We start from the raw sequence: 13,027 nt of genomic DNA, 5'->3' as shown, positions 1-13,027 counted from the left end.
AGTGAAATCATTTCTATTTATAATCTCTTCATTCCCTTAATAAACCACCCTTACATCCCCTCTAAACATATGGAGCGCAAACAAAAAAGATGGGGGATTTCCCACCACTGGTTCCTTTCTTATAATGATGCTTATTTTCAATTCACAAAACTCTCAGCTGGCATCTCTGATTTATTTTCTCAGCAAATGTCGGTTTGGGTTACATTGCTACTAGCTCTGGTGCCAGAGTAACAGCCGTGTTAGTCTGTATTCGCAAAAAGAAAAGGAGTACTTGTGGCACCTTAGAGACTAACCAATTTATTTGAGCATGAGCTTTCGTGAGCTACAGCTCACTTCATCGGATGCATACCGTGGAAACTGCAGCAGACTTTATATATACACAGAGAATATGAAACAATACCTCCTTACCAGCAGGACAGTGGGGTGGGAGGAGGTATTGTTTCATATTCTCTGTGTGTATATAAAGTCTGCTGCAGTTTCCACGGTATGCATCCGATGAAGTGAGCTGTAGCTCACGAAAGCTCATGCTCAAATAAATTGGTTAGTCTCTAAGGTGGCACAAGTCCTCCTTTTCTTTTAGCTCTGGTGCATTTCTTTACTCATGATTCCCACTCCCACTGCTTGTGCATGGAGCAGCCAACCAAGATTCATGCCTATAATAGCAAACTCCCCCCCCCGCCCCTTGCATTCTCTCTAACAATGCTTGAACGTTTTGTGGCTCGCATTTGGGTTGGAGCATGATAAGAAATGTATCGAAAGAAACATATTTTTTTTTGCTTTGTTATTCGCTTTCAAGCTTCCTCCTCTCCTCTGTCTATTTCCATTAATAATGGAATTTTTAAACCGATAAAGCCATCACAGCACAGTCCCTTTGAAGGAGTCGCTGGCTCCAGACTCGGCCAGCCAGCGAGCCATCCCTTATTTGCGGCACTGCCTACTCCCGCCCTTTGTTCCTCCCCCCCCCCCACCCCGCCCCCCCCGTACTACTCGCCGCAGTGGAGACCCAGCCCGCTCCGCTCCGCGCGCTGCACACACACCACGGGCGAGGAAATCGCCTGGCCATAAACAATAGCCTCCTGCCGCTGCAGCGCCGGCGCCTCCTCTCCAGCTCAGCCCCTCAGGAGCTGTCCAGCCCCGCCGGGCGCGCGCCACGGGAGCAGCGGCTCTGTGTGCAGCCCGCCGTGCGGAGCTCCGCCGCCTCCGCCCAGCCAGCCGCTGTCCCTCCCCCGGGGTGCTGAGCCCCAGCGCCGGGGGCCACGCTGGGGCATGGGCAGGGAAGGCGGCAGCGAGCCCCGCCTCGGCGGGCCTGTCCGCTGACCCGGCCGGCCCGGCGCCGCGGCCATGGAAGAGGAGCTGAAGTGCCCGGTGTGCGGCTCGCTGTTCCGGGAGCCCATCATCCTGCCCTGCTCGCACAACGTCTGCCTGCCCTGCGCCCGCACCATCGCCGTGCAGACGCCCGAGCGCGAGCAGCAGCTGCCCGCCTTGCTGCAGCCCCGGGCCCCAGGGGCCGCGGCAGCCGGGCCGGCGGCGGGCTCGGAGGCTGAGGGCGCCGCGGGGGGCGGCGGCGGCGGCGGGGAGCACGCGGACAAGCTGAGCCTGCACAGCGAGAGCGACAGCGGCTACGGCTCCTACACCCCCAGCCTCAAGTCCCCCAACGGGGTGCGGGTGCTGCCCCTGGGGCCGGCCCCGGCCGGCTCCTCCTCGGCGGCGGCTCCCCGCGGGGCGGGCCCCAGCTCGTCCCTCACCTGCCCGCAATGCCACCGCAGCGCCTCCCTGGACCCGCGCGGCCTCCGCGGCTTCCCGCGCAACCGGCTGCTGGAGGCCATCGTGCAGCGCTACCAGGAAGGCCGGGCCGCCGCCAAGTGCCAGCTCTGCGACCGCAGCCCGCCCGAGGCGGCCGCCGTGGCGTGCGAGCAGTGCGAGGTGCTGTACTGCGCCGCCTGCCAGCTCAAGTGCCACCCGACCCGGGGGCCCTTCGCCAAGCACCGTCTGCTGCCCCCGCCCAGCCTCCCGGGCGGGCCCGGCGGCGGCAAGGCGGCGGGGGGCGCCCGCAAGTTGCCCACCTGCGCCGATCACGAGCTGGAGAACTACAGCATGTACTGCGTGAGCTGCGGCACCCCCGTCTGCTACCAGTGCCTGGAGGAGGGCAAGCATGGCCAGCACGAGGTGAAAGCCCTGGGGGCTATGTGGAAACAGCACAAGGTAAGCTCGGGGGCGTGGGGGTGCCCCCCCCCAGCCCAAGCAGCACGGCCCTGCCTTCATGACGGGGAGGGGGGGGAAGGTCTCTGATCATTAGCTCCACTCCCCTCTTCTTCAACACCCTCCAGCTCTGGACCTCCAAGCACTTTCCCCAGACTGGGGCTCTGTTTTGGCTTCTGCAGTCCTCTTCTGCCCAAAATCATGCTGAGGTGGGAGGAGATAAAAGTGGCTGTCAGTTACCTTTACTCCTCCCCCACTCCTGTAGCAGGCAGGGGGTTAAAATGGCCCTTCGCTCAAATTAGAGCAGCCCCAGGACTGCTGCAATTTATGCTGTCTATAAGAGTCCCCTAGACAAGGTTAGTCCTGGAATGCCCCCAGCACACCCCTGGGATGTTATGCAAATAAAATAAAAACCAGCAGGATCTTACTAGAGGAGAAAAGGCAAAATGCCACATTTATTGTGAATACAGAAAGAAATACAGAAAGTAAGCAGTTAGTTATAGCTATAACATTCCATTCAGTTTCATATTTATTCACACATTCATTCATTCATACACACACACACACACACACACACACACAGAGGTTCTGCAAGGTTGTTATCATAGTTACCAGCCTTAGAGTTGCTCATGCCAAGCCACTGGCCAGGTGGCCTGGACACAGGGAGGGAGCAGGGCCTTGTTAGATGCACATCTGATGCTTCTGGAAGTTGGTTTGCAGAATCAGACCTCAAAGTTCTCACTTTCTACAGTCCATTTTTTAGGGATTTATTCCTATGCTAGTCTATGGGAATTGCTTTATCATGCTGTTGCTGAATCAATCAGCAGATGGCACATTCCTGATGGCTCCCTGTTGTTCTTTGGTTCTCCCATCCTTGAGACTGTTGTTTGTTGTTCAGTCTGCCCTCCGGGGGTCCTCTCGTTGTTTCCACTTGATGCCTTCTTTGGCTGATGGACACTGGATTCTTAGGCTGTCACCTCCCTGATCATTCAGTTATTATCCACACCAAGCATCCATCCACATACATTCTCTATCTCTATTTTAATCACAATTGTTAACAAACGAGATGAATACAACAAAAGGGCGGGGAATCTCTGGGTGCTGTTTCTGTTGTTAAAAAGTATTGCTTTGAGTCTCTCTCTGTGTAAGTAGTTGTTACAAAGTATTGCTTTGAGAACAGGCTCTGTCTTAGGATGTACTAACACAATTAGCAGCTTGCAAGTTTCACACAGAGAGGGAGAGAAACAGTAAAAACAAGAGACCAAAAGCCAAGAGACCTCTTTATTAGTAATACCCTGGAATTTAAACTATGGGGAATCAAACTCATTTATGATTTGAATACAGAACTTCTTTAATATGATCCAACAGGGACATTCTCAGAATGTCCCCTCCCAACTCCAGCCAGCCCCAATACACCTTCTGTGAAAGGGGGCTGATATAAACCTGGCTACACCAGATATACCCCACCCAAGATTCCCCCCTATTGGTGGAATCCTGTTACCCCTTCAGGGCAGCGGTACACTTTATGCCACCAGAGTAACACAAATGTATCTTTAATGGGGCCAGGGATCTAGCCCCACAATGAGGAAGAAGTATTCTATGTCAGTGACAGTTCTTGTTGAGGCGGGTGAGATAAGAGGGAGATTCTGGGTAACTCACCCTAGTGTCTTGATGTTTATCTGAACATTGAGGCTACCTCATTTCCATAATTCTCTGATAGCCTTCCGCTCTCCTTTCCCTTCACGCAACTCTCCAATAGGCCCCTGGTCCTTCCTCCCTTCTTGTTGACCCTCTATTAGACCCTGGGCAGCATATTCCCTTCTCATGACCTTCTAGTAACCGAAACGCTCCCTCTCTGTGATCTTGCATTAGGCCATAACATCTCAACTTCCAAATCTCAAACCAAATCTGCTTTCTTCCCAATCCAAATTAAATTAGAGAGGCAGACAGTTGTTGGGCCTTCGATAGCATCTTTATCTGTCACTTTGCTATAAATGTATCAGTGACAGAAGGTTGCCCGGGACCCACTGGAGGGCTGGAGAGAGGGAAGGTGTGTAGAGGTTTATTTGCAAGTCATGCTAGGGTCTTTTAGAGGGTTGTATGGTGGCTGTGATCCACAGTCATGATGGCAGTTAAGGATGGAGGAGATGAGGGTCTTATCCACACTGATCCAAAAACTAGTGATGGTAGTGTTTGGTTATGGGACAGATGAAGGCTTGGCCAGTTCACAGATTGTTCCAGTCTGGTTCACTCATCCCTAGTATTAATACTCATTATAATTTGAACCTGTGTGGGGGTTTTGGGAGATAGTACTTTCACATAAGTTTGCTGATATTTGTGTGCAAGATGGAGCTGAGATTGTTTCATATATTTTTTGGATAGAGACCAAGAGATGATTGTCTTAAAATTGATTTGAAGCTTGTCAGACTCACCAGGAAGCCTGGACACTGACTCGATTAAGAATTAATGATTGATATTTTACATTTATAGAGTGCTTGTCATCCTCAGCACATTACAACTATCCATACAGCAGCACTGAGGCGGGTCCCTCCCTCATGGAGGGTGAACACCCAACTGCTACAACCCTTCAGGTGGGGCAGCTTGCTTCCTTCTGTTGGTTACTGCAGAGGAAAGGCTCACCTCCTCCCTGTTCTCTTTGGTATGATTAGCACCTGTGGAGGTAATGAGAGGGTCTGTGATAATTTCTGGCTTCTGCATAGGGGTAAAAAATGGATCACTTCTTGTGCCCTGATCCCTGGCTCCCCCACACAGTAGTGCTGATGCAGAACGCACTGGACTTCAATTTGTAAAGACTCATGAAAAGATCCCACATGGCATCCACTGCACAGAACTTTGTTTATTGATCAGAAGAATGAATGGGTGAATCAGCCCTGGCAGTACTTCAATCTGTGTTTCAACAGAGTCAAAGTACTTCCAGCTAAGGATTTACTTAGACCATTAAACCATCTCCTGAATAACTTGATTTTTTTGTGTTCAGGAGTTAAATTCACTTGACTCATAAGCCTCAGGTCATGAATTCACAGCTTTTGCCATTTATGCTAATTGCAGATCTGATTTTTTGGTGGAAAGTCTTCATCAAGGAGCCTGCCAAACCCCTGATGAACAATGATTGACTTCAGTATGCATAAGTGTTTAGTGTTTTATAGATTGTGAAGCCAGTTTGTATTCTACTAGAGTCTACTTGTGCTACAACTGATTAACGCCTTTTGAAATGATGTGATAAACTGTGGTGCTGATCAAGATACATTTTAAATCATTTCTCATTCTTCTTACAGACTTTGTCAGAGGAATGAACTAAATTCTGTTGTTTTGTGTTTTCACTGCACTTTTCCTCCTGAGAGTTTGTTCTCACAGAATGTGATTTTCCCTTGTTATATGTAGCTTGAATGTTATGATAAAGGTTCTAAAGAGAACAGTAAAATAACCTAAAATTAACTAATTTTGTGATAGTAATCTTTTCATGTCTTGTAAGTGTTAATTATCCTAGAACAATATACTTGGCAGGAAATAAAAATATTGAAACTGCCAACAGGAGCCAGTCTAACCCCTCATTTCATGTTTATTTTCAGATAGTTGGATTTTGGAATTGGATATTTGTAGTTGGACCTTAGTAAGTTTTCAGATGCAGTAATTTACACTTACTGCCTCCTGGGTCCTGTAACTTTGGCCAACCATAAATTAAAGTATTGTATTTAGAATTATATGACACATTTAATTGTTTGTACATGTTATTGCTAGATAATCTAGCTCATCCACCATGAGCATTTTGTAGTCATATTAGTTTAATAAAGATACTTTCCCCTAGAAATATATGTAGGAATCTGCCATAAGTAAATTATTTTGGAGAAGTTAGAAATTATGTAATATACAGACACGGAGCTAGATCCTCAGTTGGTATAAATCAGTGGGGGATCATTGATTTATATCAGCTGAGGCTCTGGTAGGAAGGCTTTAAAGGGATTGATCAAAATTGTGTGCTCCTATTGTCGGAGGGAAGGATATTGTACTTTGTGTTTGGACAGCACCTAGTATGATAGAGCCATGATCACATTTGGGATCTCTAGGCTCTACTGTAATACAAAAATATTAATAATATTACTAATGATAGATTTCAACTTGTGGGCCCTTTGACTCACAGGTATGGGGAAGCATGGTGAACAAGTCTCAGCTCTGCAGCTTCTGTTGAGTCCCGCCATGTACATCAAAAATATAACTGTTGTGTATGTGTGATCTTGTAGTTGAGATGGCATCAGGAATTTTAGTTGGACAGGGGTCTGTTTAGGACACTGATGCATAGGGAGATGAGCAAGTAGTTGAGGGCAAATATTGGAGTATGGATGCCTCTTTAGAAGGTAGCCCAGAATTGCCCCCAAACCCCTACCCTCCATTCCCAGAAACTTGGAAGCTCTTTAAGAATTCAGTGCCTGGATCATATGATGTAATCAGTAGTTAATTTGCTATGATGATAGATGGAGAAAAAGAAAGGTAAATGAGCAATGAACTCTTCTTTTGAAAAAGAATGATAGAATTATCAGTCTCATTTTCTAAAATCAGGGAAAACATCAGTCTTCTATGCCTAGCTAGATTTGATTACTTGTCCTCCTCGTTATTTGTCTATTACTATATTTGATAAGAGTATAACTTTTTTACCCATCTACAGAATCCTTATTTCATTGCTGGACCCAGATATTAAAATTAAGATCAATGTGGATAGAACAACATTCGTCAGGAATTATTAATTGTCATAATTAATAGAGCTTGTAACTTGCTGTTCAGCTTCAAGCAAATCCTTCCACTGTTTGAAAGAAAGCTTTGAATGTACAGGGTGCTTTTTATAGTGGCTTATGGAGGTTTTAGGCATCTGAATCCATTTTGTTTTAATGGAAAGTACATGGCTAAATCCATTTGCTTTAAAAACTACCCTATAAATGTTTTAATAAACAAGGCTATTATCTCTAAATGGATTTAGTGCTCAGAGAACTGGCTTTCATATTCTACTTGCAGTAGCACAACTGCAATGGTTTAATGAGTGGAAAAGTTTGGTCAAGTTATTTGATCAGTCTTTGTCAAGTTTATATACAGGGTCTTCATGGTGGCTATATATGAGGAGCTGAGACTGAATGTGCTCAGTTACATTAATATCCATGTAGTTGATGATTGATCTGGATTGACTCAGAATTTAATGGTTGCCATGATACCTATGGGACAAACCCTAGTTTTTGGCCCCATCCATACTGTGGGATGCACTGTGCTCTGATGTTGGGGATGGGATTAGACGTTGGAGTGGTGGCAATTATATTTTTGTCATGGACTAATTATAGTTGTCTTTGTTTTGTGACTGAGGCACACTTGTCCTGTTGGGACCATTCCACTAGCCACTGATTGGCAGAGCACATCACACTCCAGCCCCACTCTCTCCATACTTTGTCACACCATTCCATCACATTCCCACCTGGTGCTGGCAAAAATATGTCCTGTGGTGGGGTACAGGCATGTAACCAAAAGGCATGTAAAACTGGGGGAATCTTCACCAGCCCCTTTGTGGTGCTCTGGTGGCATTATAGGGACCTTATCAAGGGATAAGAATTTGGCCCAATGAGCCTGGTAAACTTTTGTACCAGACATTGTTACTTCAAATTTTGTGAGATGCCAAGAATTTTAATAGGAAGTTGTAAAAACACATACATAGGTACTGACAGCAATAATATAATTATTATAGCTCTTCCTATTAGATTAGTTACAAGTTAATTGTAGTAGAGGATATTCTATTTTCAAATTTGGTACCAGTACAATACATATAACTGGGCTTAATATGGAACATTCCCATGAACAGAAGGGTAAACATTAGGGTTGATTCTTCCTGAAGTCTTCAATGCTATGTCCCATTAAGGGCCAATTTGTGCCTACCCCTAATGTGGCTACATAAGGTAAGACCCTCCTGTGGTTGTGTTAGAGCTTCCTACCGCATTGGTCAAAGCATAGGAAATAGAGCAGGAGGAGTAGCGCACCCAATGTCTTCCCTCTCCCAGTTGAGCAGGTGCATAGGGAGGAAGGGGTGAAGGACGGGTAGAGCAGGGGAGGGGTTGGGTAGAGCTGAGCTGGCACAAGGGGGAAGTGAGCTGTGCTCTTGTCAGGGTAGCTGTAAATCACTTCCCTCAAGGAGCAAGCAGAGAATAAATGGTGACTTTGGCCCACATCTACAAAGATACGTAAGTGCCTAAACAACAAAGTTAGGTATCTAAGTCCCAGTTTTCACTCCATTGCAAGCCACAAAACTCCTGCCGAACTCTGTAGGTCCCTGAACTCACTTGGCACCTAAGATTTCAGAGTAATCTAACATTTTACTGTAGATAAATATTTAAACGGTTATTGAGGTAGAAAGAGAGAGAGAGAGAATACCTAAGTACCTTTGTGGCTCTGGGCCTAAGAGCTAACACTGTAGTAAGAGACCAATGGCAAGATCCTCAGCTAGTGTAAATTGGCATAGCTCCATGTGCTTCAATGCAGCTACATCAATTAACAGCAGCAGAGGATGTGGCTCATAGTATATTTTCCACAAGTTATTTTAATGAAGCACTGCTGGTTGATATAGTATTGAAAGAGTTCCTTAAGTTACATCTGCGATAACATAACACAAAACATAGTGCAGTTGACAATTAGACAGTTTTGCTATTCTGCATCTGTAGTATGTTGTTTAAATATACTTTAGAGCCTGATCTTGCAATCTCATCTGTGAGGGGGCAAAGGTAATTGAAGCTCTATGCAGGGGCAAGGGTCTGCTTCCATGGATGCAATTACAGGAGCAGGGCCTTCATGTGTACTTTTCAGAGAAATAATTTAATGCATTTTTGTGTGTGTTACATGAATATGGTTGTGCAAGATACTGCACGTGTCTAAAGTTATTATCAAGTAAACAAGGTGGCTGAGGTAATATCTATTATTGGACCAACTTCTGTTGGTGAAACAGACAAGCTTTTGACCTTACACAGAGCTCTTCTTCAGCTCTGGGAAAGGTGTTCAGAGTATCACAGCTAAATACAAAGTTATCAAATGCCATGTTTTATACTTTGAGCACTAATATGTGGTCATGTAAAGATAATTGTAGTTCATACGCACAAAGGGGTGGAGTTAAAGTTGCTTAGTCTTGTGGCTAGAATTGTAGTTCAAATATCATGTTGTAAAATTCTGCCATTTAAATTATTCATAAACAAAACATTAGCTTAAAGTTGTCGAACAATGGTGAAAGTTCATATATTTTTTTCACCCTCTCATAACTCAAAATGGGTAAAGGAATTTTTCTCAGTCTTTCCAGAAATATTTACCTCTGGGTTAAGTTGAAGAATGGATGCTTTCAGCCCCAAAAGAAATTTTTATACAATGTTACAAGACTATACAAACAGGGTTTGTAATGAAAGTTCTAATATATTTTAATTGTAGCTGACTCTACAAAGTTGGTAAAAATTTCAGGCTTAGAGTTAAGAAATTGCTAGTTGAGATCATTTGGGGATTTTTCAGCATGACTGACACTATGTAAATATAAGATACTATCATTTCCATGCATATGTGAGCAGTTTTAGGCTTTTGTAAGTGTTGTGACTTAACTAGTCATTACATTTAATTGGAAAATGGAGACAATAACTGACTACCCACACAGAGATTCACCCTTACTAAATCTATTACAATTGAAATTCTAACTTGCTCTTTTCTAGCACAAATCCTCTATGCAAGTAAGAATACATGTGATGCCAAGTAAGCCTTTTAACATTTAATTGTAAGAAGTAAGGATTAGTAAGAATTCATTTGCATTTTATCTCTAATTTTTCATTTTAAATTCTGTTTCTTACAGACACAGCTGTCTCAGGCTTTAAATGGTGTTTCAGATAAAGCAAAGGAAGCTAAAGAATTTTTGGTTCAGCTGAAAAATATATTACAGCAGATACAGGTAATTGTATACTACTTGTTGTTTTGATAATACAGTAATCATTAGAGCTGAGTGCATAATTTATTTGATGACTTTAGTCTCTTGCTGTTCATAAATTGCCTGGAATAACATACTCTTTTCTTGAATGTATTTGTTAGGCAAAATTATTCATCAGCTAATGTCTACAAATATTTGTTGGCCTATAGATTGTATGCCATTTGTTGCAAGAAGTTGATATTCAAAATTGGAAGTTTGAACTGTGTTGTTTAATTTCTGATTGGACTCATTGGTTGTATGGTATGCTTCTGTTCACTGACTGGATGAATGTAATTCTTAGAGTTAGGGTTTTGGTACAAATTCTCATTTTTACAAATTCAAAACTTACTACCCGTGAATAGTTCAACATTTGCTTAAATTATGCTGTTTCTGAGAACATTCTTATATTTTAATAGTTCGGATATTTGTGGAAAGTCAAAATACAAAAAGGGCCCAAACACTGCCAAAATGAATTGGGGGGGGATTGTGTGGAAATTATTGTTGTGTATGTTCAGCTCTGATAATTGGATTTTGACTCATTACATTGGGCAAAAGGCTAATTAATGTCTTTTAAAACATAAATTTATATTTGCACGACAAGAGCACAAAACTAGTGGGAAACTCAATTGTTTTTTTCAAGTGAATGTAGGCTTATGAAAGTTGCTGGATATTGGGGAATTTACATCTCTCTCTCTACCCATAGAACAGGTCTGGGACATGCAGCAGGAGTGCCTGCTTCCCTATACTGATTTAGCAGGGCGCTAGGGGAGGATTATTATTATTCTAACTAGTGATCTTTTCTAGCATAGCTTCTATGGTATACCCACTGTGTGCTTTCTGCTTTACTTCTGGCCCTTTTGTCATCAGTGAGCAATCCCCAGTTCCTGCTTTGCACAGAAAGGGAAGGCAGGAGTTTGAGAAATACAAATTTGATCTAAAATTAAATTATTTAAAAAAACCCAAATTGAGTTTATACCACAAATGCTGCCAACATATGTGAAGTGTCACAGAATGTTGTATCCGCCACCTTTCATGTTCCTTTTTTGCTCTGCTAGAAGTGCCAATAAGGGAGATTAACTTTTTTTTTTTTTAGGTGATATGGATAACTGACTGATAGGAACTGGCCTGAACCACCAACCCATGTCCCTTAGGCCACCAAACAACTGTCAGGTGGTAATGAACTTCAGCCACTCACTATACACATTGGACAGCTTTGAAGCAGTGAGCTGCAGTTGAAGGACTCCATAGTCCATCACTGATCCACTGGGTCACCTAGCCCCCGTTAGTAGCTACTTTTGCCCTCTTGAAACCTAAAGATATTTAAAACTGTGCTGTAAAATCCCTTAATGCATAAGAACAGAAACAGTGGAAAATTGTTATGCATAATGGTACTGTTGTAGTTAGAGGCGAATGACCAGGAATTGTCTGTTCTGGTATTCTTGACTGTGACCCCCTGAATCTCCACCCCATGTTACTAAAATCCTAGAGGTGAACGCAAAGTGGAAACCTGCAGCTAATCCCCATGTCAGGGTTTCTTCCCCACTCTGAACTCTGGGGTACAGATGTGGGGACCCACATGAAAGACCCCCAAAGCTTATTCTTACCAGCTTAGGTTAAAACTTCCCCAGGGCACAGATTTCTTTCTTCCCTTGGGATTGCTGCCACCACCAAATGATTTAACAAACAATCAGGGAAAGGACCACTTGGAGTCCTATTCCCCCCAAAATATTCCCCCGAGCCTACACCCTCTTTCCTGGGGAAGGCTTGAGCATATATCCTCACCAATTGGTTACAAAGGGACTACAGACCCAAACCCCTGGGTCTTAGAACAATGGAAAAATCAGTCAGGTTCTTAAAAAGAAGGATTTTATTTAAAAAGAAAAAGGTAAAAGAATCACCTCTGTAAACTTAGGCTGGTAGTTAGCCTTACAGAGTATCAGAAAATTCAAAGAGCACAGAGGAACCCCCTCTGGCCTTAGTTTCAAAGTTATAACAAAACAGGGATAAACCTCCCTCTAGCAAAGGGAAAATTTACAAATTGAGAAAACAAAGGTAAACTAATACACCTTGCCTGGCTGTTACTTACAAGTTTGAAATTTGAGAGACTTCTTGAGGAAGATTTGGAGAACATGGATTGATGTCTGGTCCCTCTTAGTCCCAAGAGCGAACAGCCACACAAACAAAGAACCCAAAACAAAACCTCTCCCCTCCCAGATTTGAAATTATCTTTTGTCCCCATTGGTTCCTTTGGTCAGGTGCCAACCAGGTTACTTGAGCTTCTTAACCCCTTACAGGTAAGGAGGAATTTAGGCTAGCCCTATGGTTATGACACCCCACCCTCTGAGTTTTGAGAAAATTTGAATGTGGAGTTGGACTGAACTCCACTTCATGGGCCCATCTCTATAATGGGTCTGAACCGGAACACAAAATCTGACCAAGTCAGAACACTGGGAATATTTGGATTCAGATCCATGGCTTGAACTGAGAAGCATGATTCTGGTTGTCTCCAATAAATACCTCAGTACTGACAGCCTCCCACTTTCACCCCTCAGCAGAACTGTCTTACACACAAACATTTGCTCAGTGGAATAAAAGATGTGTAGTTTTTATCATTGTATTTAAACACCATACAAGTCAGGTAGCAAATTAAACCCTTTACTCCCTTGCTGAGTGAGAGAGAGCTGTGCTCTTAGGATATGTCTACACTACAAAATTATGTCAAATTTATAGAAGTCGATTTTTATAGAAGCGATTTTATACAGTCGATTGTGTGTGTCCCCACTAAACGCATTAAGTCGGCGGAGTGCATCCACAGTACAGTGGCTAGTGTCGACTTTCGGAGCGTTGCAC

General features: G+C 43.8%; 2 protein-coding genes across 10 annotated transcripts in view; one reads left to right on the top strand and one right to left on the bottom strand.

Moving 5' to 3' along the window:
* The window catches only part of LOC125633931 (protein FAM89A), a 53,307-nt gene extending 51,109 nt beyond the window's left edge, over positions 1–2,198 (bottom strand). The window contains exon 1 of one of the 3 annotated variants that reach the window (XR_012667715.1): positions 2,064–2,198. The gene's annotated coding sequence lies outside the window, so the exon portion shown is untranslated. Of the gene's footprint in view, positions 1–1,037; positions 1,191–1,745; positions 1,884–2,063 lie in introns of those variants that run through there. The other 2 variants (XR_007355732.2, XR_012667714.1) reach the window with 2 other exon arrangements.
* Positions 1,210–13,027, top strand: part of TRIM67 (tripartite motif containing 67) — a 59,807-nt gene continuing 47,989 nt past the window's right edge. For all 7 annotated transcript variants that reach the window (XM_048843926.2, XM_048843924.2, XM_048843925.2 and 4 more), the window contains exons 1-2: positions 1,210–2,202; positions 10,067–10,162. In XM_048843926.2, coding sequence (XP_048699883.1) covers positions 1,342–2,202; positions 10,067–10,162 — 957 coding nt within the window. In that variant the 5' untranslated portion in view covers positions 1,210–1,341. The remainder of the gene's footprint in view (positions 2,203–10,066; positions 10,163–13,027) is intronic.

This window comes from Caretta caretta, chromosome 3 (genome assembly GCF_965140235.1).
Source record: "Caretta caretta isolate rCarCar2 chromosome 3, rCarCar1.hap1, whole genome shotgun sequence".
Taxonomy (NCBI): Eukaryota; Metazoa; Chordata; order Testudines; family Cheloniidae; genus Caretta; species Caretta caretta.
This window is presented reverse-complemented; position numbering and strand designations above follow the sequence as displayed.